The 26,446-nt window shown below is 40.8% G+C and overlaps 3 protein-coding genes across 4 annotated transcripts; all 3 read left to right on the forward strand.

The window, feature by feature from the left end:
• The first annotated feature begins 147 nt into the window (after positions 1-147).
• aldocb (aldolase C, fructose-bisphosphate, b) lies at positions 148-12,158 on the forward strand. The gene is made up of 9 exons (XM_040150045.1): positions 148-255; positions 6,840-6,956; positions 7,910-8,121; positions 8,810-8,864; positions 8,967-9,127; positions 9,315-9,398; positions 9,526-9,700; positions 10,684-10,883; positions 11,008-12,158. The coding sequence occupies exons 2-9, from the start codon at positions 6,845-6,847 to the stop codon at positions 11,098-11,100; spliced, it is 1,092 nt and encodes a 363-aa protein (XP_040005979.1). The 5' UTR covers positions 148-255; positions 6,840-6,844; the 3' UTR covers positions 11,101-12,158.
• A 1,773-nt stretch (positions 12,159-13,931) lies between these two features.
• On the forward strand, positions 13,932-19,951 carry pigs (phosphatidylinositol glycan anchor biosynthesis, class S). Its single transcript, XM_040149615.1, has 12 exons — positions 13,932-13,982; positions 15,774-15,913; positions 16,036-16,147; positions 16,237-16,326; positions 16,443-16,534; positions 16,901-17,141; positions 17,243-17,385; positions 17,481-17,595; positions 17,696-17,841; positions 18,029-18,129; positions 18,208-18,418; positions 19,629-19,951. The coding sequence occupies exons 1-12, from the start codon at positions 13,964-13,966 to the stop codon at positions 19,905-19,907; spliced, it is 1,689 nt and encodes a 562-aa protein (XP_040005549.1). The 5' UTR covers positions 13,932-13,963; the 3' UTR covers positions 19,908-19,951.
• Positions 19,952-21,148: 1,197 nt separating this feature from the next.
• Positions 21,149-24,542, forward strand: LOC120803077 (serine/arginine-rich splicing factor 1B). 2 transcript variants are annotated; one of them, XM_040151391.1, is made up of 4 exons: positions 21,149-21,597; positions 22,920-23,116; positions 23,210-23,382; positions 23,963-24,542. In XM_040151391.1, the coding sequence occupies exons 1-4, from the start codon at positions 21,404-21,406 to the stop codon at positions 24,149-24,151; spliced, it is 753 nt and encodes a 250-aa protein (XP_040007325.1). In that variant the 5' UTR covers positions 21,149-21,403; the 3' UTR covers positions 24,152-24,542. The 2 variants fall into 2 exon arrangements, with proteins under 2 accessions (XP_040007325.1, XP_040007326.1); XM_040151392.1 differs by lacking the exon at positions 23,963-24,542 and adding an exon at positions 23,477-23,936.
• The last annotated feature ends 1,904 nt before the right edge of the window (positions 24,543-26,446 follow it).

The following is a 26,446-nucleotide window of genomic DNA, read 5'->3' on the forward strand; positions in this document are numbered from 1 at the left end:
AAATGTACTGTCTGAACTCCCTGCTAAAGTTGCCGAATCATGCTGCATTCACGCTCTGAGTCGTGACGCTGCCCGGCGCGTGCGCGATAGCGCCCCGTCGTCGTCGCGTCACGTGACGCAGAGGCGCGAGCTCCGCCCCCGGGTCGAGGCTTTTCTAAAGGGTCACGTTGCGCTGCCGCAGTATCACAGGAGACCGTCTCGCATCCTCCGCACAACGCCCGCCCGCTCTCTGCCCGTTCGGACGCCCGTCAGCAGGTAAGAACCGCCGCTCGTCTGGTCAGCGGGACACCTGCGGAACCCTCTGCGTTGTGTTACTGAACATACTCAGAAGATGATAATACTGATGAGGACGATGATGATGATGATGATGATGATGATGCTCTGCACAACCTAGACCCAACTTCACCTTCCTCGCTAGTTTCTCGTGAATCAGTAACTACAGCTAATTAATAGCTACAATTGGTACCCGTGGCACTAAATGGCGTCGTCTCCTTCGACAGAAAGCCAATAAAAGTCGTCGACGTCTTCAACAAATCCGTTTAAAGTTGCGCATTTCAACACATCATCGAAATACGCAACAGGAAGAGACGCTAAAATGGTGACCTTCAAGGGTGAGCCCGTCGCGTCTGCTTCCAGTTTAAACACACTCGACGAACTCTCCCGTTTTACACGTTTTAACTGTAAGATCGATGGTAGTTTACTGTGTTTTTAGGGCCGCAGTGGTAGGTGATGACGGAGGGTGGCAGTGGGGAAGTGGCCTGGCAGTGTGTATCTGAGCCTAAGCACGTAGACATCCTCTGCTGTGATGGGAGGCGGATGTATGAGTAATTCATTCAAAGAAATGGAGTATCTCTTGCTGCAGCACGTACCTGTGTATTTTACCACCAGGCTTCGTCCTATATATACGTCCATATATATGTATTTAATTTACTTGTATAGATGAAATTATTCGTCCATTACTTGATTAAGCAAAAACGCTGATTCACCCTTTCATTTTTAAGTCATTTTTGAGGAGAAAAAAAAAATCACTGGTTTCAGCTTCTCAGATGTGAATATTTTGTTGGTCAGAAAAATAAGGGGGAAAAAAGCTATTTAAATATCTCAGCTTAGTCTTTGTGAAAATGTGATGGGTATTTTCATGATAATCCATAATGAAGATAATAGTGACTTCCAGACCTAAATTAGAGTACGTATGACAGCTGCAACTAACTGTTATTTTCAATGTCAGCTAATCTCTATTTTATTAAATGTTTTTGGTTGCAAAATGTCACAAAATAATTTAAAAATATCCACATCCCAAAGATATATTCAATTTTAAGAGGCTGGAAGCTGTGAACTTTTGGCACCCTTGCTTAAATGATTAATTGAATATTATAGTATTTGACTATTCATTTTCTGTTGATCATCTAATTTATTAATTGGCAAATTGTTTTAGCTTTAGAGTATATATGTGTGTGTAATGTATATACATTATATGGAGTGTCATATAAGCATATAGGCTATTTATACAAACAGTACACTGACAACACAATCAGACTTGGTGTAAATCTCAAAAGTGTAATGCAAGAATGTAGGGTACAGAACATATTTGGATTTAAATAATGTTAGTTGTTAAGTTTTGTAGTTTTCGTTTAGTTAACAGATTGTGTAGTAATCACATTTTTTTTCTCTGTTGTTCCTTTAACCTTAATCATTTGTTTTCCCTCTCTGTGTTATGGAAACAAAAAATACAGTTTATTCAAATTGTCATGCAAACTGAAGATAAAGGAATAAAGTTTAGTTTATCAGTGTTTAAGAGAAAAACGTCACTTAGTGTAATCTGCACATTCTCACCAGCATCAACCTCTCTCTGAACTGCAATGCACACAGCTTTGACGTCTGCCATAGGCTCTTGTATCAGGGAGCTGCATGGGAAACAGTGCTCCTGCGAGCACTGCTGGATCAAGGCCTGAAGATAGAAAAGGCTCAAACACAGGGACGTGCATCAGTGCCAAGGCCAGCAGCCCGTCTGGTAACAAAACGCAGCACAGCAAGCAGGCTTTTTACTTTTGACTAGTGCTGCCCCGCAGGAGCCATGTCCCCTCCTTAAAGCTCATGCAGCTTGCAATGTAGAGAATTATAAAAAGGTTGGTAAACCTCCAGGCAGTGATAATGATTCAAACGCCCCTATCCTCTCCCTATATGCTTATTATTGTAATATTAACAACCAGTAAATGTTTTAACTGCAATTCCAGCCTGAGTAGGGGTAGCTATACTCAGTTTACCCCCACTGAGTCCCTGCCTGCAGCCTTTTAAATACTACGCAGTATAGTATGCAAGCTTCAAACATCTTGTAGATTAATGCTTGCAGCAGTGCTTCAAAAAAGACCAGCTGCAGCAGGATTGCTAGCGATGTAGATGTGCATTCTGGACTGAGTTTGATGTTTATGTATCTGTGATCTCTAACTGCTTCCCGGGTTGGTAAGTGAGCCTGTGCAGCATCGGTTTTCACAGAGAAGAACTGAGTGACTGTTGTAGCGCAAAGAACACAGTGTGGTGTCTGGTCTAATCATCCTGTCCTTTCTAAGGTGAAAGCTTAAATTAGAAAGAAGCATCAGATACATGATGGCTGAGATGAAAATGGGTTTCAGACAGGGAATACATATGTAATTGTTCATCTGTTTTGTCTTAACTAGGGTGTAATTAAACTTAAGTTAAAATGTTGTATCATACTGTTAACTCAGAATGGTGAAAATGTGAATTACTTGTCAATTTTCCATTGAAAACATGCCTGTAAATCTGGTCTGCAGTATGATCACTGCTGGCTGCATTTGACTGATGTATAATGACAGTATTTTTAACATATAGTGATCACAGTTTTAAGTGGTTTTGCATGACGCCACAGTAGGGAGTTGGCCGCAGCATCTTGATGTCGCAGTGCAGAAGTGGCGTTTGTCTTGTTGTGGTCAGCCACTGTGCAACAGGCTGGAATGAAATCCCAGAGACACGATAGAGAGAAGATTAAGAAACACATCTTTTACAAATCTCAAATTCGATCTTGTTAAGACATCCTAATTTTTATGGAAATGATTCAAATACTGATTTTGTTTTTTTAATGACCACCCCAAAAATATAATGCCTTTAATTATGAAGTGCATTTTAAAGCTATATTTGTCTGGAAGATAAACCTTGTCACCAGTGGTAGTGCCTGATAATAGCATGCTGCTACTTAAGATCATGTCAAAGTGACATTTTTGCAGTAGGGTGCATTTATGTTGATATGGAAAATTTTTCTTTTTCCCTGGAGCAAGCAGATACACAAATTCCCACGTGAGAGAACAAGAGACAAACAGGCTACCAGAAAAAGGTTAAAAGTTGTGAAAATTCTATTATACATCTCATTAGCCCACTATAGTATTTGTTAGTGATTGATTTGCAGGATCTGCTAGTGATTACACCTATTTATTTTACCTAAGCACATGTCAGTCTGCAGTAATTATAAGATGTACATTGGTTCCTTCGAGATTTGAAGAAGTGATGTAACCAAAGCTACATTTTATCAATATTTTCAAATTTTTCTACCAACCAAGCTTGCACTGAATTATATACTATAAATAAATGTTGGCGTTTGAGCATTGAATTGTCAGCGGAGCTTATTGCTGAACTGTGAGGGCTCTTCAGCAGCTTTTGGTCTGCTTCTTTGTGGCCTTTCATCAGGACTTTCAATAGACCACCAAGGATGTTTTTTCAACTGATCCTCATTCTGGACCAAGTCGGCTTCTTCAGTCACGTGAGGGAAATCAAACTCTGTGAGCAGACTGGATCCATAATGAATGTTTCAGTGCTGGGCGCTTTCCATCTGTCAATAAATTTTGGAATTTCCCACCAAGCCTTTCAAAGCTGTCAGCAAGTTGGAGCGGCTAATTGTGATGAAGGTTAGCTTCATTTTCAGGGTATACAGGATTGAAGATGTTTTCATCAGCATCAAACCACTTTGCTTCTTGGGTTTTCTAAGAGGAAAGCAATGAAGCTTCTCCTTTTTGTGGATAGAACTTGAAGGATATGAAGTGTATTGCATAATACTGAAGTCAGCCAGTTAATCATTGAATTAAGCAGCTCTGCGTGATACACTTCCTTATTTTTTGCTTTTGTCACATCTGTGGTGCCCGGGCCTTGAAGCAGGTGATAATTATCTAATGTGCTTATGTGTTGTTTTTGTTCTTAAGTGCTCCATGGAGGGCGAGTGTTTCCTGGAGACACATAAGGAGCAGACACTAAGACAGAAAAGACTAAAATCACTTACCCTTGAGTTTGTGAATAACTTGCGTACGGAAGCAACTCTTGAGTTGTCCTCTGCCAGATCTTTGAAAAAGCGCAATTGCAATAATCAGGTTGTAGTCTCGTTTATGCTCCTCAATAGCTGAGGCCAGACCAGACAGTGTACACACCTGACAGTGTTTCAGATTTTCATCATTGGTGACATCAAAAGCTAAAAATCTGTGGCGCAGACATACAAAAGTTTCATTCTGTGTATAGAAAAACATATCATGGTCACAGTAAGAAAACCCAAGTTGTCTTGTCTTAGGCAGCATTGATGTTTATCGACCTAGCATTTTGGTAAAACAGCAACAAGAAACCTGGCTGTCACAATATCACCAGTAGCGAGAAATAAAACATCTCCCCACCAAACGTGCTCTTGGCTAATCATATGTCAGAGGCAGGTCACACACACACAGTAGGGCATTGTCCTTCAAGGTCCTATGTTTATGCCCTCAGGCGATTAAAAAAAAATCTATATACGGCAAAATTGTGTTGTTCATTTCGATATTCAACTGACGAGGCCATTTTGGTTTTAAAAGGTCTGGAAACTCTTCCCCTTGTTTGACTCAACATTGCATAAAATTTAGACTTTACATCGCCTCGCAAACTATTTTGCAGTGTTTTCTCAACAGAAACCCAACCACACTGGGCCTGAAGTCAATGAAAATGTATCAACGAAGCACGCAGGTGCTTCACAAAAGATAACAGGTATTTGCTGAGCATGAGTTTTGTCTGCCTAACAGTGGAGCAAGGCTGTGCATACTAAAGTCCCACTTATCGTGCCAGTACCCTTGGTTTGGCCTTTATCAAGTGTAAATACAGTGTTTTATTCACTTGAGAGGTCTGCATGCGTTTATACTCCTGGTTCCAACTTTTCCCCCCTCAGGGGACGTGTTGTAACCTGCGGGCCTGACCTCTGTAATTTCAGCTGCATGTAGAATTTAACTATAAGCAGTGAGCCGTGCTTGACATTCGTGTTGTGGTAACTACTCAGTGTTTTCACTGAGACGCCTTTGTGTGTGTGCGTGTGCTCCAAAGGTTGTTATCTCATAGCTTTAAGCTGAGGATTAGCACAGAGGATACAGGGTATGTCAGGCAGTCCCCTACCACTGCAAACCAGCCTCAGTTGGAACTTAAACAGTCGTATGAGTTTATTGTGTAAAAGCATGTAAATGTTAGTGTTAGTATCCGAATACTTCAGCACTTATGCTTAATACTCTGTTGCATCCTGTTATCTAGTAAGCCTGTTTTTCCTTTTGCATGATGCAGACGAAAGTTGATGTGGTTTGTGTTAAACATTCCTTTGGCTTCGTACTAAGATTTCTTCGTCTCAGGGAATAAACCAGACAACTCGTTTTAGCCTAAGATGGTAGTTCAAACTTAGTCTAGACTAAATTAATTATCTGTATTCACTCTGGTCAAACATTTATTTTTAATATAACTGTTTGTATTTGGTTCTCTTTCACTTTGGGCTGCAAATCTCAGTGTAGCAAACACCCCCATTCACAGCTAACTGGAGCTAACCTCTGTGCTTGTCACTAAAGGAGTAGCCTCCACCCGTCAAACAGAATCATCTATAGCTGATTCAATACTGTGGCACATGTTGGGAGTACTGGTGATGTTGAACAAAGCTATAACAGTGTCGTCGTTAGCTGGGAGCAGCTTGGCAACTGGAGTGGTCGACCAAAAAGAGAATTAAAAGCTTGTTCCCCGGCACAGTCTGTATTAGCGGGAGTAACACGTTATAGGGAAGTGCGAAAATGGGAGTGTAAAAATCCCATTTGTGTTCATCTTGTATGCATCCAGTAGTTAAAGCAGCAGCATTCCTCAGTGAGCACAGGTGGAGGTTTGAAAGAAACTAAAGGGGGGGATTAAAAATGTGGACGCATGTCAGGAATTGATCGATGCAAAGAAGTCAAAGGCAAGCGTACGTGCATTGCACAAAGAGGGATATAATGACTTTAGTGGAAAGCAGGAGAAAGCAGAGTGTTGCTGAGGAGAGAGTAACAAGCCGTGCTGCATCCAGTCCTGCAGCTAAAAAACGAGTACTTGCAGCAGAGTATACAGGAGCGCCGTTACATAATCGCACCCTCTCTGTCTTCTGCCATTAGGAGGGGGGTGGGGAGGGGTTACGTAACTGCTTATTTACGGCAGAGCGAAGAAGAGAATAGGGAACGGAATAATCTGGTTTGAGACGTGTGTGTGCATGTTTGCACGTCCTAACAGCACGGCTACTCTCACTCTCTATATGACTGAGACCAGACTGCATATCAAAAAGACGTTTTTTGTAACACAGTCATATTCAAACTCAGATGGTTTGAATGCCAATGAGCAAGCTTTATATGGAGTCTAGAAAAGAGCTATTTCACCCATCATCCTGCCCTCACTGAGAAGAGCTCATTTCTGCAGCGAGGTAGCCATGTTTAGACAATAGAGGGACATGAAATGAGGCCCGTGCTGGGCCGTTGTCCAGATCAACGCCGTGTGAAGCAATGTGACCTCTCCATGTCCCTCTCTCTCTTTCTGTCTTTCTCTTCCAGCCACCATGACTCACCAGTATCCCGCACTGACTCCTGAGCAGAAGAAGGAGCTGCAGGACATCGCTCAGAGGATAGTAGCTCCAGGAAAAGGCATCCTCGCAGCCGATGAGTCCACCGGTATGTGCACGTGTGTGGTTTCAAAATTAATATCTTTCCTATCAAGTCCCACATGCTAGAGAAACAAAATGATAGAATCTACGCTGCTGTCTTTGAGATTGAAAAGTTAATTGATCCCCTACTAGCTTTAGCGGTGTTGAACAATCCCTGATTTTATGTATTTTGTTCAGTTAGGTATCACATCAATACTGGATTGTCTGATTTGTTAATCTTTTTGAAACCTGGTATATCCCTATATCCTTTATCATCCTGTTCCACCAAAACTTCTACATAGCACTATAAAGCACGATACATCAACGTTTAGGAAAACTACCCTGTAGCAATTCTGTAAGTGCTATGCAAAGGCAGCTGGACTTGCTTCAAGTTCTTGAAGGTGTTTCGCCTCTAAACCGAAAGGCTTCTTCAGTTCTTTTCCTCAGCCTTTCGGATGAGAGGCGAAACATCTTCAAGATCTTCCAGCAAGTCCAGTTGGCTTCGCATAGCACTTACAGAATACCATGACCGGGATGACTGAGAATCATCACAGACATACCCTGTAGCAACGCCGATTCTGGCTTAATTTTGATTATTGGTTTCACGGAATTGCTATAAAATTGGGTGTAGATTCTAATTGGAAAATGAATTGGCAAATCATTACAATCTCTTCCATGTATTATCCCTTCAAAATAGTGTGAAATGAGGACCCTTTAATTGACTTAACGATTTCACATTTGTATAGGTTTTCACCTGAACAAACCTGGACACTCTAAACGGTGTAGATCAGTTTAAATTGTATTTTATGGTTGTGTGCTGTTCACACTGAACAGGTTTTACACCTGAGCTGTCTTTGAATAAATACCCTTAATTATCTTATAAAAAATACAAGCAGTGTCAAAGCCTGATTAATTAACTGTGCAGTTATGTACACATGGATGATGTATGTATGAATATTTGTATGTGTGTGCTGTTTGCAGGCAGCATGGCGAAACGCTTGAACCCCATTGGGGTTGAGAACACAGAGGAGAACAGGCGTCGCTACCGCCAGCTGCTCTTCACAGCCGACCAGCGCATCGACAGCTGTATCGGAGGGGTCATCTTCTTCCATGAAACCCTCTACCAGAACACAGACGATGGCACTCCCTTCTCTAAGCTCATCAAAGACCGTGGCATTGTTGTTGGCATCAAGGTAAACAATGCTTACAGTTGCAGCTAATCATTTCAGTCATTTTTAAAGCTCCAAAGTAGACCTCTTCAGTTGGGAAATAGTGGGCCGCATCCAGGTTTTAAAGTCAGTTTAATTAAGCTTCTTCATCTTTTTTGACATCGACCATTCTGCCACACATTTTAACCATGACCTGCTTTCAGCTATTGGCTGTTTTTCACATGTCACTCCTCACCTCAGTCTCCTAAAACATAAAAACTTGACTCTGGGATTCTCTGCCTTAGAAGTCTCTGTTTTCTTTGGCTCTGAGTGTTCCCTCATCCAAAGTGTTGATATTATACAACAGCCAAGTAGGCAAAAAAGACAGCGATCCTCCGTTTTGCAGGTAAAACTAGAAGGACTCCTATGCTCTGTATGACAACACGGACTCGCCGTCAGCATGTTTAGATACACACAACCCCACCCAAAACAGCGGTTCAGGTTGTGAGGACAAACTGGGTGAAAGAGCTTTTAGTTTCTGTGTTCAGGAAAGTTGTATTTAGTTGTAAGAGTTGCATTTAATGGGAGTTGGTATCAGACGCTCTGAATAATATAGAAAAAACAAGTATTGGTTAAAGCAAAGATTGATGCACTTGAGAATTTGAAGGACATTTAATTGATGATATCACATGTACAACATTATTTAAAACAGTTGTTGTTTCTGTCTTTACAGGTGGACAAAGGTGTTGTGCCCCTCGCTGGAACAAATGGAGAGACCACCACTCAGGGTAGGAAGCATCAGGGTACCCACTCTCCAAAGCTCACGAACATTACAAACCCCCTGCTGCTTTGATTCTGATGGATGGCTCTGTGCATGTGTTGGAGTGTAGGTCTGGACGGGCTGTCGGAGCGCTGTGCGCAGTACAAGAAGGACGGTGCTGACTTCGCCAAGTGGCGCTGTGTGCTGAAGATCAGCGACACCACGCCGTCTGAGCTGGCCATCTTTGAGAATGCTAATGTACTGGCACGATATGCTAGTATCTGTCAGCAGGTTGGTTTGAGATTACATAGCATGTCATTTAGTTTGGTTAAAGATATATTCCCTCAGTTTTTTAAAGCGCTCCCAAATCCAGTGAGAACATTTGAGGACACTGTTGGGGCACTGTAACAAACCCTAGCAGTGTTTCTGTAAGATAAAGAGAGCTTGCCTTAAACCTATCCTTTGTAATGTCTCCTAGAATGGCATTGTTCCTATTGTGGAGCCTGAGATCCTTCCTGATGGAGACCATGACCTGAAACGTTGCCAGTATGTCACTGAGAAGGTAATTTACTGAAGAATATATATAACACAAACCACCTGATATGTCCTGTACACTGTTTATTGTACTGCATGTATGCGATCACAGTTTTTTCACTTTCAGAATATATATATCTGTCTTCTGCTGCTAGGTCCTAGCTGCAGTGTACAAGGCTCTGTCAGACCACCATGTGTACCTGGAAGGGACACTGCTGAAACCCAACATGGTGACAGCTGGACACTCCTGCACCACCAAGTACAGCAACGAGGAAATCGCCATGGCTACTGTCACTGCTCTGCGCCGCACCGTGCCTCCTGCTGTCCCAGGTCAGAGACTGATAGATATAAACAATATTAATAACAATAATAATGATAATAATACTGGCAAAGTTTTAAAAAATCACAAATCATTCATATATTAAACTGATGTGCCAAGTTTATAGACAACTGAGATTAAAGTGTCTAATAATTTCTATGGCTTCTTGAAAGACTGAGCCTTTTTACACATCATCTACTTGTGTGCCATGTAAATGCACTATGTCTTCTACAGAGTCAGATCTTCAGTCTGTGCAAATATATTTTGACACAAGGAAAAATACCTGAAAACTACTAAATATATTTAAAATATATAAAATTTAAAAATGCACCTGGTGCTATAGTATGAATAATGTATTGTATAATGGGTAACGCATTACAGGTCCGTTTGTTCTGAATAGTTTCCATATGTTTTCCTTGTAATATTTTTGTAATTTCATGCCAATTTTATGGAAATTAGTAACAAAGTTCTGAGACTGCAATTTTAGTTAGGATTTAGTTAGTTGCATTAAGTTTAAAAGCAGTTGTTCTATTTCAAAAGAATTTCCTTGAAACAACCGGTGTAAATAAAGAGGTCTATATATGTTAACCTGTATGTTTGTCCATAGACAAATTTGCAGACATGTTGTTCTCTGACTAAAGGACATGTAAATTACATTAGCCTAGCATTTAATTGAAATTAATTCATTTGAAGTGCAACATTTGAATGCTACCTCTTGTTTCCATACAATTAGTGCCAAATTACAGAGCATTTTCTGTAAAATTACACAAGAAATTATTAGGATATTATTAGGCATTTGTGGATCCCAAAAAATAAAGCATTACCATGTATGCATGCATGTATTACAATATATATGTATTGTTATATATCGCCACATGAATTATTTGTTTATGCCACCCTCAGATAGAGAGAGTTGAAAGGCTTAACTGATCTATGAGATCAGGTTTGAGCCGGTAGTTAATGTATGTATGTGCTTGTTTCTGTCTTTTCTCAGGAGTGACCTTCTTGTCAGGTGGCCAGTCCGAAGAGGAGGCCAGCATGAACCTTAATGCCATTAACAACTGTCCGCTCCCCAGGCCCTGGGCCCTGACTTTCTCCTATGGCCGGGCCCTGCAGGCCTCTGCACTGAACGCATGGAGAGGAGAGCTGAACAATGAGAAGGCCGCCACCGAGGAGTTCATCAAACGCGCTGAGGTCAGACATAACCGAGAACGGACATCAGATACAGTCATATCCTCGAGTGAAATGAAACTGAAACTTCCTTCGTGCAATATTTTGAATTACATTTTTTTTTTTGTCCCCTCTCTGTCTTCCTCAGGCAAACGGTCAGGCTGCGCTCGGCAAGTACGACTCTGCTGGAACTGGTGGCGCCGCAGCAAAATCCCTCTATGTGGCTAATCACGCCTACTAAACATCAATCTACCACATACGACCGTGGCCTAGTTATAGTCTAATATTACTCTGCTATTCCCCCTCACAACTCCATCAATCACAGGCCTGTGCTGTCTACTGTACTTTAAAGTTGTCAGTTATTAAAATTTCTTAATTAGATATGTGTATTCAAAAACATAATGTGAAACAACAATACTAAAGGGAACAGATTTGGGTTTTTTTTCTTTGTCTATTTGATCAAACAAACGGTTTTGAGACAATTTATGACTGAATCTGACAACAGTTATTGGGCTCAGAGATAGAAGGTAGATCAAGATAATCAGTCAGTACTCAATTCATGCCTTTTCTTAACTGCACCTGTCTCCACGCTTTCTGGTGCTTTCTCAAGACTATCCCCCACCTTATAAATCTCGAGCCACTCCCTCGCAGGCCAGATCGGCTTGCGTGTATCTGTGTTTTGTATCTGTCAGAATGAAGCGTTGGCTTACGCTTAAAACGCTACACTAACACCCTCCCTGACAGTGGGACCAACCGATGATTCAGTGGCATCAGTACGCTATGGGACAAGAGGAAAAGACAAACAGTGTGTCGATCTTTAGAGTGGCTGTCCAAAAGTGTGGCGTGCTCGTTGTACTTTCAGACAGCTGTAGCTCCAGCAGAGGTCAGTAGGCACACTATAACAAACCATCGCACACCAGGATTCCTCCTAACCTTTCTGTTCTCTCGCTTCTAATCACCACTAATCCGAGGAACATCTTGTCTTTGTCATCTTGTCTATTCTAAGTATAACATTAGTTTTAAATAACATACAGTAATTAATGTATTCAGTTGTGTGAAGGTGTCAATATTATGTGATGCTTGTGTGTCATCCCCCCTCCTGATTCCCCCAGCCCGCCCCACGGGAAGACGAGATGGTTTCTATTGACGTACCCATAAAGTGGACCAATTCGTGGGGTTAGCGGGGAAACAGTCACTGCTGTGTTGGGTTACTGTGATGTTTGTGATGTATATTGTTCTTGAAGCACTTGGTGTGTCAAATATTGGAGAAAAATAAACTAAAATAAATATTAAAAACTAGCAGAGATATTGTTGTGTGATGTTGTGACTCCTAAACTTACGGCGTCTCTTGAATGAAATTTTGTACTGCATTAGGACAATATTACATACAGCGATGTAAGCCCAGCTATAGTTACAGTCAGTGGTGGACAGTAACTTACTCAAGTACTGTGCTTAAGTGTATATTTGAAGTATTTCCTTTTTATACTACTTTCATCTGCTACTCTCCAGTTATTTTACAGATATAGATTTTACATAAAAACAAATGATAACAGGTTACGGAATAGCCAAAAAAATGAACCTAAAAGCAAGTGGGAGAATTTAGGATTTATTTTCCCAGTATTCATCTCATGACCCTTCAGATTTATCTTGATGATGATGATGCGTCAGTATTAACAATTTCATAATGTCATATATAATATTATACATCAGCCACAAGGATAAATATCCTGCTGAACACATACATTCACTTTTGATACTGCGAGTACATTTTGCTTCTGCGGGTCTGTAGGATTTTAAATGCGGGACTTTTAAATGTATTTTTATACTGTGGTATTGGTACTTTTACTTATGTAAGATATGAGTACTACTTTCCACCACTGGTTAGAGCACTGGTAGAAAGTAACTATGAACATTTACTCAAGGACAAGTTCGAGGTAGTAGTACTTTACTTCAGTGGAAAATATTGTACTTTTTACTCCACTATGTTTATTTGACAGAATTAATAGGTACTTTTCAGATTAACATTTTTACATACAAAACGCACTATTAGTTTATAAAATATGATGCCTTATTATAGATTAAGGTACGCAATTGTATATGAAATAGATCAAATGAGCTCCCCCTAGACCAATACACCACTGAGTACCACTTATATATTAATACATCAATAATGTAATATCAAACTGACCAGGGCCAATCTGCATAAGGAGTACTTTTAGTTTTGATCCTTTCAGTACATTCTGCTGACAATAATAACCAATGGTTTCTGATGCTGACAAGTTTTAAATAATTTAATTGGTGATGTCTGAATTCAAAATAGCTTCATTTACAAGTTCCTGGGTATTGTTCGTGCTGGCTCACCATCACACTGTCCTGTCTTACTGGGACACTTGAACAGAACAGAGCCATCCTTACTGGTGTTAGTAGGGCTGTGCTCATTCTTCTATGACAAGTCTATATGTCTGTTGTGATAAAGGGCTGTTGCTGTTGAAAGAGACGTGTTGATTCAGCTCAGTAAAAAACCTGCAGAGTTTTTGTGGTTTTTTTTTCAATTGCACTGTGTTGTAAGGTGCTTGTAACATTTCTGATCCTAACATGTAAACAAGATAATGAAAGCACCACTAAGCTCCAGTTCTGGTCTCACTAATGTGTGTGGGTTTTGGCTTGTGTGCTTTTTTTTTTTTTTTTCATGCATTTATAGCCACATACAAATTTTCATTGGGGCTTTTTAGCTTTATGGAAACAATGTTAATCTTGCCGGAGCCAAATCTGTGGGCGCTGGTTGACAAAATGTCTCACGTTGGGTTTGTGCGTTTAATATTCTCACCGGGTGGGTCAACGGTTGCGTCTCAAACCAACTCACCACTTGCCTACTTACTACCGGGTTTAGGGCGGACAGACACTTGTATATATGATATCTGCTTAGAGTACATCAAACTGTAGCTTTGTATATAGATCACGACCTATTGTTTTTACAGTGACATGAATCGCCCGATTTTTTCTTTATTTATTTCATTTTTATTTTTATTTTTTTTGTGGGTCATGTGACTCATGACTTGTTGCACTCCATAAACAAACGCTCCCCAACCATCTCATTGACAGAGATGGCTACCACGGAAGTAGGTGAGTACATTCGACTGAATTCTGTAAAAAAAAATTGTTTCCTTACCACAAAGAGGCAGAGTTCACACCAGTTCAGAGCAGTTTGTTGGAGCATGTTTAACACGTACGACAGTCGTAGCGACCCTGGTATGAGGCGGCTGTTTTCTCCATGTTATGACTCTCTGAAGCTAACTGCTAACTAGCCGCATCAGCAGCTACAGCAGTGATGCCCTCCTTAATACCACTGAAGACACTGCAAGAAAATCTGCTGGTGTTTGCCGGTTTATGTCGTTTGTTTTTCATTATTTATTTTTACACCACAATTGAATACAACATTAAAGCTCATAAATTCCGCCCGAGCAGAGTGAAACACTTTATTTTCCCTTATTTTGTATTTTTGTAGCTTTAAAACTAATCCAGGTCTTGCAGCCATTTCCTCTATGTTGACCAATTAATGTTTTCTCTATAAGACTATACATGTTTGCATCTTAATACTTTTAATAAAGTCTTTGGTTAGTCTGCCACTTAACTAAATAAGTGCAGCATCCAGCTCATTCTTATGGAATAAACAGATTGACGTAAACATATATTAATCAGATATTTTAATCAGTTGGTTAAAATCCTCTGTCATGGTAAATGTACATTTACATTGTGATAACAGTATAGATGTGATGATACGGTAACTTTGATATGGTGACTGTCAGGAGTTAAAATAACAACACTAATTTATGTTCTTTACTACTCAAGGGAAAAATTAAGGTATTTGTCACATAAACACAAAAATATTTAAAAAATCTATTATTGCTATAAAAAACCCTCTGCTCATTGATTTGCAAAATTTCCCGTGATTGCCTAATATAACCAGAGCCAGATAGGCTGTGGCATATAGTCAATGATTGATTGGTATTAACGGGCCCAAAGTGAGCCAAGAAAACATTCTCCACACCATTATACCACCACCAGCAGCAGCCTGGACTGTTGACACAAGGCAGGTTAGGTCCATGGGTTCATGCTGTTTACGTCAGATTCTGACTCTACCATCTGCGTGCCTCAGAAGAAATCCAGATTCATCAGACCAGGCTACGTTATTCTAGTCTTCTACTGTCCAGTTCTGGTGAGCCCGGCTCATTGCAGCCTCACATTTCTGTTCTTGGCTGACAGGAGTGGAACCCGACGTGGTCTTCTGCTTTTCTAGCCCATCAGCCTCATGGTTCGACGCGTTGTGCTTTCTGAGATGCTTTTCTGCTCACCACAGTTGTAAAGAGTGGTTATCTGAGTTACTCTAGCCTTTCTCTCAGCTCCAACCAGTTTAACCATTCTCCTCTGACCTCTCTCATCAAAAAGGCGTTTCCGTCCGGAGAAACTGCCGCTTACTGGATGGTTTTTGTTTTTTCTACCATTGTGAGTAAACTGTTGTGACTGTTGTGTGTGAAAATCCCAGGAGATCCGGAGTTTCAGAAATACTCAAACCAGCCCGTCTGACACCAATAATCACGCCACGGTCAAAGTCACTGAGATACATTTTTCTCTCATTCTAATGTTTGATGTGAATTTTAACTGAAGCTCCTGACCTGTATCAGCATGATTTTATGCATTGCATTGCTGCCGTACGATTGGCTGACTGGATAACTGAATGAACAAGCAGGTGTACAGGTGTTCCTAATTTGCTTGGTGAGTGTATGATAGTAAACGAAATTTGTTTTGGTATTAAAATAATTGTTAGTTGCAGCCCTGTTGATGATATTACACATCTAAGCAACAGCACAAATGCCTATAGTCTCATCTGTCTGTCTGTCTCTGTGTGTCCCTCAGAGCGTAGACGAGGCCAGCTTGCTGCTCTGTCCATAGCAGCGGTGGTCATCATCGTGGGAGTCCCACTGTGGTGGCGAACAACTGAAACATACCGCGCGTGGTTGCCTGTCAATCAGATAAACGAGTTGGCTAAGCTGCAGGTTTGTTTGCGCTGCCATTAATTAATCCCCCATCTTGTGGCTCATTGTCTTCCATATGTAATACATGTGTACCTTTTTAAAAACCTCTCTCTGTATATATATTTTTTTCTTTTTTTTTGCAGCTGCAGTTGAGTGCTGATGTGGAGGTTGTGTTTGCACGTGGCACAGTGACACCAGGACAGCAGAAGAAGGTCCCACTGACACAGACACAGGATGAGGAACACAGAGTAGATGGTGATTCATTAATGCTGTCTGTGAGCTTACATGAAGATATGTTATGACGACTGCAAGGTCATTTTTTGTCTCAAACTCATTCGTTCCAGAGGACACAGCTTTGAGGTACAGGTATGAGACAAGGTACCGCACAGCTACAATCATGGAGGAGGACGCCCTGAACCAGCCCACTGCTGCAGGTGAGATGCTTTTTGCCTTTCCCTGTAAAATCAGCTCTTCAGATGCAAACATTTTGTTATCTCAGTGAGACCACAGGTTGTAATTTCTCTCTGTCTCTCTTGCTCTCCCTCTGTAGAGGCAGATCTGTCTCTGCACACACTCAGCGAGAGTCCATGTGGTTCTTTGGTTGTGTATGTGATCCCAGAGTCATCTTCACTGCTGCCTCAGGTTAAAACTCTCTATATTTTCTTTTTCCTATATTTTTGTAATGAGCATTGTTTGGTCACCCATCCTATTTTTAATTTCCTTTGCTTTTCATTAGTGTATATATGTTTATTTGTTAATAGAGTTAATTAAAGTCTGTATAGTTTTATGCTTTAATGAATGGCTAAATTAACATTTTTGAGTTAAGTTCATGGATCTGTGGAGTTGAGAAGCATTTCCACTGAAAAAAAGCTGAATATTACTGCTTGGTGTCTAAATACAGTACTCTCTGCACAGCTTGCAAACAGAATTGTGAGTCATTTGAGTCACTCTGGATAAGTAGAAGATAATGCAATACTTAATCCCTACCTGTACCTTCGTGCTTCTCAGGATGTGGATGTCTATATCGGTCAGAGACGGACAGCCTTGCTGCGAATTGGTTCCCAGATGAGAGTGGGCAGGACACTGGAGCAACTGCTGGCTCACATGGAGCCTCGGATTAAGCAGGTGCTGCAGGTGATGTCTTTTAGCCACACCGACATCACTGCTGCCCTCAGCGACAGAGTCCGTCTCAGCCCTGGCAACAAGGAGAGCATCGCTGACAGTATGAGAGCCTTTAAATCCAGCCCGGGTTGGTATTTATTTCCGCACAGCCATAAAGTGGACCAGCTTGATTTCTTGTTCTACTCAGTATGCACTTCCCCTCTGTTCTCTACTTATTTTTCTCTTCAGGTTATGAGATAACGTTCAGTCTGTTGAACCCAGACCCAAAGTCCCACCGGCTACACTGGGACATAGAGGGTGCCGTGCAAACCTATATCCAGCCTTTGCTCACCAAACTGGCCCCTGTAGCCAACTTTAGCATCGATTCTCAGGTACTGTGTGTGCAAGTGTGTGAATGTGCAGCACTTGCGTCACGATGACAAGATGCACAGACCACTGAATGTTGATGCGAGAATTCTACTTACAGACCTTATACTACGCCATGCTTGGTGTCAACCCTCGCTTTGACAGCAGCCGCAGCACCTACACGCTCAATGCTGACAGCCTCGCACATGTCATCAACCCTGTGGAGGCTAGACTCGGTAAAATAAAACGCACACTGATTGCATTTCAAGTGTTTGCCAGAAGGAGAAACATGATGTATTTCTGGTGTATTTATATATAACTGTTTTTGATTTCCAGGCTCTAATGCTGCATCTTCCAACCCGGTGTTGAATTTTCTCCTGTACGTCCCGGATGCCCATCATTCACCCCTTTACATCCATGATCGCAAGAAACAAGAAGTGCCTTCTAATGCGTTTCACTCTCCTCGGTGGGGTGGAATCATGGTGAGATAATCTTAAGTGAAACATTGGGTGACAGCAGTCTAAATGTTACGAATGGTTATAGCTCATTGTTAAGTGAATGTGGTATGAATAATAATTTGGGAGGCATATAGAAATTAGATTTTGCACTCAGTGACATGTTGTGTTGGGTTCTAATCAAACAAAAATGTCTCTCTCCATGTCTTTATAGGTTTATAATGTTAATGGTTTCTATGGACCGGAGGCTGTTTTCCCTGTTGACATCAACATCAACATGGCTAAAGTTATGGGAGTCTTCCTCGCACAGCTTCGGTAAGTGGACACCTACAGTACACAGGTATTGATTTTCCTGTAGACACAAGGTAACTTTGCTGTGCTGTCTCCCGTCAGACTACTGCTGGGTGTGCAGTCGTCGTCCCCTCCCCCTGGCTTCCTGGTGGCACCGTGTGGCAGTGCAGGATTAGCTGATTGGGAGCTGGATCGCCTCATGTGGAGTCGGAGTGTGGAAAATGTTGCAACAGCAACCACCACCATCACCTCACTGGCACAGCTGCTGGACCAGATAGGCAACATTGTGATCAATGACAACATTGCTCAACAGGTAACGTGCACACACAGCTGCATTAATACGTCTTTTTCTGTGTTGGCTATTTATGTGCCTTTATGAGTGGGTGTAAAATACATACTTAAAAAAGATTTATGACACCCCTGGCCACATATTTATGTGTACTTTTAATCTCTGACTTTTTTTAATGGTGTGGTTTTGTAGTCCATTTACCATTCAAAAGCACACCTTGGCTTTATTTTCAAAAAGTACCCCATTACACCAAAAATAGTCTTTCTGGAAATATTGTATTGAAAAATAAAATGTAATCACAGAGTCAAAGATCTCTCATATAAAAATCAAGTTCGGATGTACATATTGGGTCAGGTACGGCTCTGTTCTGGGACAAATCGGAATAGAGTAGTATCTGGCTGGCCTGGTTGCACGCCTCAGTTATACCCGTTGCAGAACTGGGCTCGAAAGATGCATACACCACTTCCCACGGAAAAGCTAAGATTTATGAAGAACAATCTTAATGTGCCTACCCGTACCGAAACTCTGACCTACACGTGCAAAAATTTTGAAGACTGGGGAAATTGGTTTTCCGATCGTTTGTGTACAAAATCGCTTCAGTGAATACGTGACTGTACTGTCAGGGGCACCAGGCGCACACAGCACACTGGAGACACCGGCAGACAGCCACACACACTCTGCCTTCGTCAGCCACCCCACGCTAGCTACATACCGAGCTAGCACAAAAAAATAGCAAGTCAACTTACAGTAAGAATAACTCTAAAACCAACATTTTTATTTTTATTTTTTGTGCACATATGGCTTTTATTAGAGGGACATTGCAGTTCATGGTCAGCGCCTTAAATTCCCTACATATTTCTTTGATCAGTGTGATAAACATTAAGTTGACTGCTCTGAGAAACAGCTACTGCAGCTTCCAACAGTTAAGGACATCAAGAGGAAGGATATGAAACATGCTACTGTTTGGTTAGGGGGAAAAAACAAAAAATAATAAACCTATTCTATATTTGGGTTATAATATGAACATGATGTCAGGCAGAATGAATGTAGTGAAGCAAAATGGCAATTCAGTCTGATTATCAGGCCAGTATTTTGACTACTCTCCATGGAAAAAAAATATTCTTAGTGTACAAATTGCACTGCCTAAATTGGTATTTAAATATGAAAGAAGTAAATTACTCCTCTTTGTTGCATCAGTTGTATCTAACCTGTGATTGTTGTTGCTGTCTCTCAGGTGTCCAGTGCTGTCACGTCTCTGCAGCTGGCTGTGGCTGAGTTGGAGGCCGGGAACCTCGGCTTCGCTCTGCAGTACAGTAAAGAAGCCATCTTGGCATCAGAGAGAGCATTCTTCGACCCTTCGCTCCTCCACCTCCTCTACTTCCCCGACGACCAGAAGTTTGCTATCTACATACCACTCTTCCTGCCCATGTGTGTGCCTATTCTGCTGTCACTGCTCAAAATAGTGTCTGAGGCCAGACAGAAACGCAGAGATAAACAAGCCAAGAAGGACTGAAAAACACTCAAGAAGAGGAAGATGTGATGAACATGAGGTCTGAACAAAACAAAAAAAAACAAAAAAAACCCATTATAGACAAACTTTTTTTGTGTGGCCTTGACATTTAAGTTGAAGATAGCATGAAGACAGGCTCATTTGCAGGATTGAAGTGTGGGGTTTACAAATCTGTCATGTGTGATTTTTTTTTTTTTTTTTTTTTTTTTTTTTTTTTAAATTGTTTCATGTGAGGAATTGTGTTTATTATAAGATTTTAATGAAAGAATGCTATGGCTGTCAGACACTGTACTATAGAAAGTTTGAATTGTTGTAAATGTATAAAACTTTTATATTTAAATTCCACCTTCTATTCTAAGTTATTAACAATTAAAGACCAAGTTGTGACTTTTTTTTTTTGTTTGTTTGTTTTCTTTCTGTCTGGCCTTTTTGGATGGCAAGAAAACAATAATACAAGATTTTATTTAAATTCTACATACATTTGGGAGAGACTTTTGTCACACACAAATTTTATCCAAGGTTCAGTTTTTACCTTGGAGATAGTAGTCGGACAAAATAATATTAACACGAGCTCCACTTCCTGGCTTTTTCAATGGCATCTCACTGTCTTATTCTGTGGTGTTGTTTGGCCCAAGTAATTCAGTGGTTTTTTGATTAGTTTGTCTCACTAGAAAAACCAAACCACTGACTATGTTGTCTGTTAATGCAGCCAGTATGCATTTGTGTTTAAATATGTTGCTACATGAAGTAGTTCTTAGCTGTGTGGCTGACCAATCCCGAATGCAGCCTGTTTTTTTGTTGTTGTTTCACCTTATAATTGTATTACTGTCTCTCTTTGCAACTGTGTTAAGAAAAGTGCCATACAAATCTCTATTTTAAGCTCTGTTCAGTCGCACATCTGGGGCTTTTGTTCATATCACATGATTTTTCCGTGGCCACATTTTTATTTGATGGTTATGTTCTTCACATATTTTTTGTAGGCAGATGACGTTTGCCCATTTGTTACAGAATTGTAGATGTTCAATTTTCCTTTTTTTTCCACTGATGAAGATCATTTGATACGATGGAAAACTCCAGAAGAGCTCCTAAATGGTCCTTGATTTGAGATTGTTTTTGACAGCTGCTGTTTACAAGGAGAATAACCTTTGAAGCTCAACCTGCAGTACACATATCCTGTAGGATATAACCCGATGGTCCAGCAGGTGGCGGTGTGCGCACCTTTAAAGGTAGTTGTTACGCTCCATCACAGCAGTGAAGAAGAGCACGTTGTTACTGGAAAAGGCTTGCGCCGCAGCTTGCAACTTTTAGCTGTTCTTCATCCGATTGTTTTGACACCTATCTGGAAGGATTTCACCTTCCATTAAGTCGTAGCTGTAATTAAATATTCAGCGTGTAATTCTTAGATTCAGTTCTCTACCTAAGCGTAATTTTTATCGTTTATTCGTGAGGAGAAGACGGGTTAGCCGATTTGCTAACTTCCTAGCGAGTTTTGTGCTATCATGTCCGGCGGAGGTGTTGTGCGTGGACCGGCTGGGAGTAACGACTGTCGTATATACGTGGGAAATCTCCCACCAGACATCCGTTCAAAGGACGTTGAAGACCTGTTTTACAAATATGGATCCATTCGTGATATCGATCTGAAAAACCGGAGAGGAGGACCACCATTTGCCTTCGTGCAGTTCGAGGACCCGAGGTGAGCTGAAGTGCTCCGCCACGTCTCAACGTTATCTCCGCTGTTTCATTCCAAGCTGTTTACAAAAGATAGAGCCACACACTCATATAAATAGACACAGTTTATTAGGTAACCTGCAGTTAATCCTACTTCAATGACGGTTTCGTTGTTCTGTTTTAGAGAAGTGTTAATTCTACGTAATGGTCCTTTGGGGGTGGAATATTAATTGGCAATGCTTTGATAATTGATTAATCGTTGCTGTCAATTTTCAAGCCAAAACGCCAAACACTCTGGTTTCCAGCTCCTCAAATGCGAAAATTAGTTTATTTTTTCTTTTCTTAAATAATATTAAATTGAATACATTTGAGATATTATGACATTACCTTTGACTATAGGAAATTGTGATGGGAATTTTTCACTGTTATTACTGCTTACACTGTTTCACTGTAAGTTATCGAGAAAATAACTAGGAGATTGTTGGGACCCTAATAATATTACTGTACCATTGTACATTATAAGCTTACCTTTTATGTCAGACTGTACACTTTCATTCCACTAGCTTTATATCAATGGAAAATAAACAACATAAACAACATTGTAACTTGTCTTGATACTATTGCCAAAGGCTGAGTGATGCATGACTAAACACCCCTTCCTCATAGGATTGGTATAATAAACAAAAACACATTAAAACAGTATCTTTCAGTGTGACATGCATTAAATGAGCAGTATCAAATTATATCAAGTAATCGTTTGAATGATAAATCTATGAAACTACAATAAAACAGCAAAAAAGGTTTCCAAAATGGGTCCATATAAACAAAAGTGAGCAACTTGAATTTGTTCAACATTTGCGCTAATAAAACACTTGTTGGCACAAAGATCGCACAAAGGCAGGGACTGTCAGCTACGTCGGATTGCAGTGTGTTTCAAGATTGAAATTGCGAGCATTCTGCAGTGCCAAGCTTTAAATGGCTTCCAGTCCAGAATAGCTGCCAGGCCTTTTTGTGTTCGTCATGCCATTACATGCCTGTGCACACATTGATCATATTAAACTCTCTCGCTTTTCTGCTTTCAACAGCTCCACTCCTTCTATCTTTAGGAACAAACCACTTTAATTAATTCTTCAGAATAGTCATTTCATCAAGCATGTTTTATGTTTTTTCCCACCCACAAAATGCATTTTTCTCCCAGGTTTCATCAGTGTAGGTTAGTAATTGTAAGAGAACACGTTGCGACCAGCGCAAGCCAGTTGGCTTAAATGATATCTGGGCTCCTTGACTAGTTGAGCTGTGTGTGTTTTTATTTAGATAGGGATGATTAGTAACTGTCGGATTCCACAGGGATGCAGAGGATGCTGTTTATGGGCGTGATGGTTATGACTACGATGGATACCGCCTGCGTGTTGAGTTCCCTAGAAGTGGAAGGGGCGGGGGTGGAGCTGGAGGTGGAGGTGGAGGTGGAGGTGGAGCAATGGGACCCCCGAGGGGAAGGTACGGACCCCCGTCCCGACGCTCCGAGTACAGGGTTGTTGTGTCAGGTGAGTGTCGTGTTCCTCTCTTTCCAGGTTGTTTTTATATTTTTACCAATGTACAGATATGACTATGAGACTTACACTACCTTTTCCTGTCAGGTCTTCCCCCCAGTGGAAGCTGGCAGGACCTGAAGGATCACATGCGAGAGGCAGGTGATGTATGTTATGCTGATGTGTACCGTGATGGCACCGGGGTAGTGGAGTTTGTTCGCAAAGAAGACATGACCTACGCTGTCCGTAAATTGGACAACACCAAGTTTCGCTCCCATGAGGTACGTAAAGGGTTACAGCCTCAGGGTAACTTCATAAGGAATGCCTCTGGGACTACAATTTGGAATTTTTTTTTTATCGTTTTCTCATGTGAAGAAAGGAGGCGTCTGTGAAAATAACGGGGCAGTAAGTAAAGGCCAGTGTTAAGTTTGAATGGCTATGTAAAGTTGCTTTGCATCATAATTTTGGCTATGCATGTCATTCGTTGAGTGATGGTGGCACGTTAGGAAATTTCTTCAGTGTTTGGCTGATTTTTAATTCAAATCAGAATATTTTGGCCAAACGTACATTGATATTTTTGGTCCAAGTGTAGGCTCTACTGATCATCGAACACCAAACGCACCAAGAGAAACAAAAATTCAGAGATCTGGATCAAGGCTCTGGGTTACTTCGGCAACAGCATCTATGAGCACATTAATGCACAAGGGCTTTGAGCACTTGTATGTTGACCAAAACATTAATTTAGATTTTTTTTTTTTTTTTGGACAATAGGTTTTTCCATCTTCTCTCTACCTGAGTCTCAAGTAGGAACTTGTACATGGGAATGAAAGCATAGTTATGTGTGTGCATGTGTGTGTTCAGGGAGAGACGGCCTACATTCGTGTGAAGATGGACGGTCCTCGCAGCCCCAGCTATGGCCGTTCTCGCTCTCGTAGCCGCAGTCGAAGCCGGAGCAAGAGCGGATCTCGCAGCTACTCCCCTCGTCGCAGCAGAGGATCTCCACGTTACTCTCCCCGCCATTCCCGCTCCCGCTCCCGCTCTCGCACCTAGATTCACCTGACCTTAACTAAAGCAATGGTGTACCTCAGAGCTGGAGAGGACACCTTCACATCACTTAACAAATCCTGTACATTAACCACAGATCATCTTGTGTGACCTGTTCATTCTGTCATGATTTGTGTTCCCATTTCCCCCACTTTTTGTTGCAGTTTTCTTTGTAGTTTTCATTTTTTGCATACGAGATGTACACAAACCAGATGTCTGGTCTGTGTACATGGGCCCATTTTGCTCCTGATGTGCCATGCTTCCCGTTTTCCAGTCTCGCAAACATTGTGTTTCTGCTAACCATCTTTTCTTCTTCTCTATACTGTTCTTCTGCTGATTGTCTTCATTGTATGCTTTATGTTTTGTTTCGTTTATAAAATTTAACTTCTTCTAAGCATATACTACTGTCCTTTGACCTTCTTGTGTGTCTCTCTGTAGAGTTCAGAGGAACAGGATAGGATGGGAACAGAGGAAACAGTTCATATTAAGATAAACAGGAGGAGGAGGAGTCAAATATGGCACCAATGGTATGATGGCTGTGCCTTGTCAACTGTGAAATCTGCATTATAAGCCTGTGCAGCTTTTATTTTTCTTTTTTTATGCAAACACTTGACAATTGAGTGTGTTGTTGAATGTTTTCAGTACTAACAAGTTCTGTACACCACGTTTTTGAGGGCCAAAGCTTGTGGTTTTTGCTTTTGCTCATTTAGTATTCAAAGTAAATCTGAGTTTTTTGGGATTGATCGTAGACGGTGTCCTTCCTTTTTTCTCCAATGTAAACTCCCACGTAGATGCATTTATTGACGTTTTTAAGTAATTTGTGAAGGTGTGATTCTAACTTGCCTCCTTCTCTTTGGTTTTGCTGGTATTCTGAAGGTTTGGACTGGGCTCATTGTCTCCCCTTTCCGGAGCCGGATCAGGATTCAGGATCAGATCAGGATTAGGATTAGGCTTCAGGATGGATACATGGAGCAGGAGCATGGGAGCATTTTACTGGGAGAGGATCCCGACCCCTGGCCCTGTCCACATAACCCCATCAAACCGGAAACGTAGTGAGATATTCAAACTAAATTGGCCTTCAAATAATCCAAATTACTATTTCCAATTTCTGTGGGACCTAAGAGACACAGTTACTGATGGCACCGTGATGAGCGATCTATTTTTCAGATTTTTGTTTTTTAATTATAAATAAGAAGAGCAAAGCTTGGATCAAATCCAGGAGGAGGGCTGGGAGGTGCAGGATGGATCCACACGCGTAAGGAGAGTGGTAAATAGTGGGCAACCATTAACAGTGGAGGAGGGAGGGAAGAGGGAGGACTGGGAGGCAACAAGGAAATGTGACCTTAACGCGGTTTGTATCTTTTTCTTAAGTCAGTCTTTTCCAGAGAAGGATGATTTCTGATTTTCGTTAGTATAATCTTCAGTATCTCAAAGCTTTATTCTCTTTTAATAAAACTTTCAGTATAAAAGTAATAAATGTTTGTGTTTTTCTTGCTCAGTATTTTTAATACCACAAAGGGCTGTGCACAAGAACATGCAACACCTGTACACATGCGTAACACATGCCAATTTTTTTACAACATTCTGGGGGACTGTTTAGGTGCCACTATGATGAATCAGGTAAATACAAATGGTGATTTCAGTTTCTTGTTTTTGTTTAACTTGACTACCAGTAAAAGGTAAACTATAATGGTTATTGCTATTGGTCTTGAAAGTGTCAGTGTCTGTATAGCTAATTTTAACTATGTAGTGCTGCAGTGTTGAGTAGTTAAATCTATATAATATGTGTCATTTTATAAGCTCATATGTTTGGTAATTGAAATCTGAATCTGCAAACTGGAAAATGAATGTAGTGGAGTAAAAAGTACAATATTTACGAGTAAGCCAAAATTGTACTTAAGTATGGTATTTGAGTAAATGTACTTAGTTACATTCCACCAGTCCATATAAATAACTTGTATATTTTACTCCAATGGATGTTTGACAGCAACTCACTATTTGCTTGCTTGAACAGACTACAGTACGACTGACTGTTTTGACATCGTAAAAAGTTTTCCATTTTAAACACGGGTAAAACCACATATGCTTATGTTTGCTTGAACTCCCTCTTAGGAATTTTTATGACCATATTTCCCTATTTTTTTCTGGTAGATATGGTATCAACCTTTATTTTGGGGGATTATATGAACAAAATTGTTTTCAAGAACTTTATTTAGAACATTGTCACACATAACAAGATGACAAGACAAATACAACCAGACATCCATTTCATATTTGTTTTAAAGAGTACATATCAAAACT

Source organism: Xiphias gladius, chromosome 17 (assembly GCF_016859285.1).
Source record: "Xiphias gladius isolate SHS-SW01 ecotype Sanya breed wild chromosome 17, ASM1685928v1, whole genome shotgun sequence".
Lineage (NCBI taxonomy): Eukaryota > Metazoa > Chordata > Actinopteri > Istiophoriformes > Xiphiidae > Xiphias > Xiphias gladius.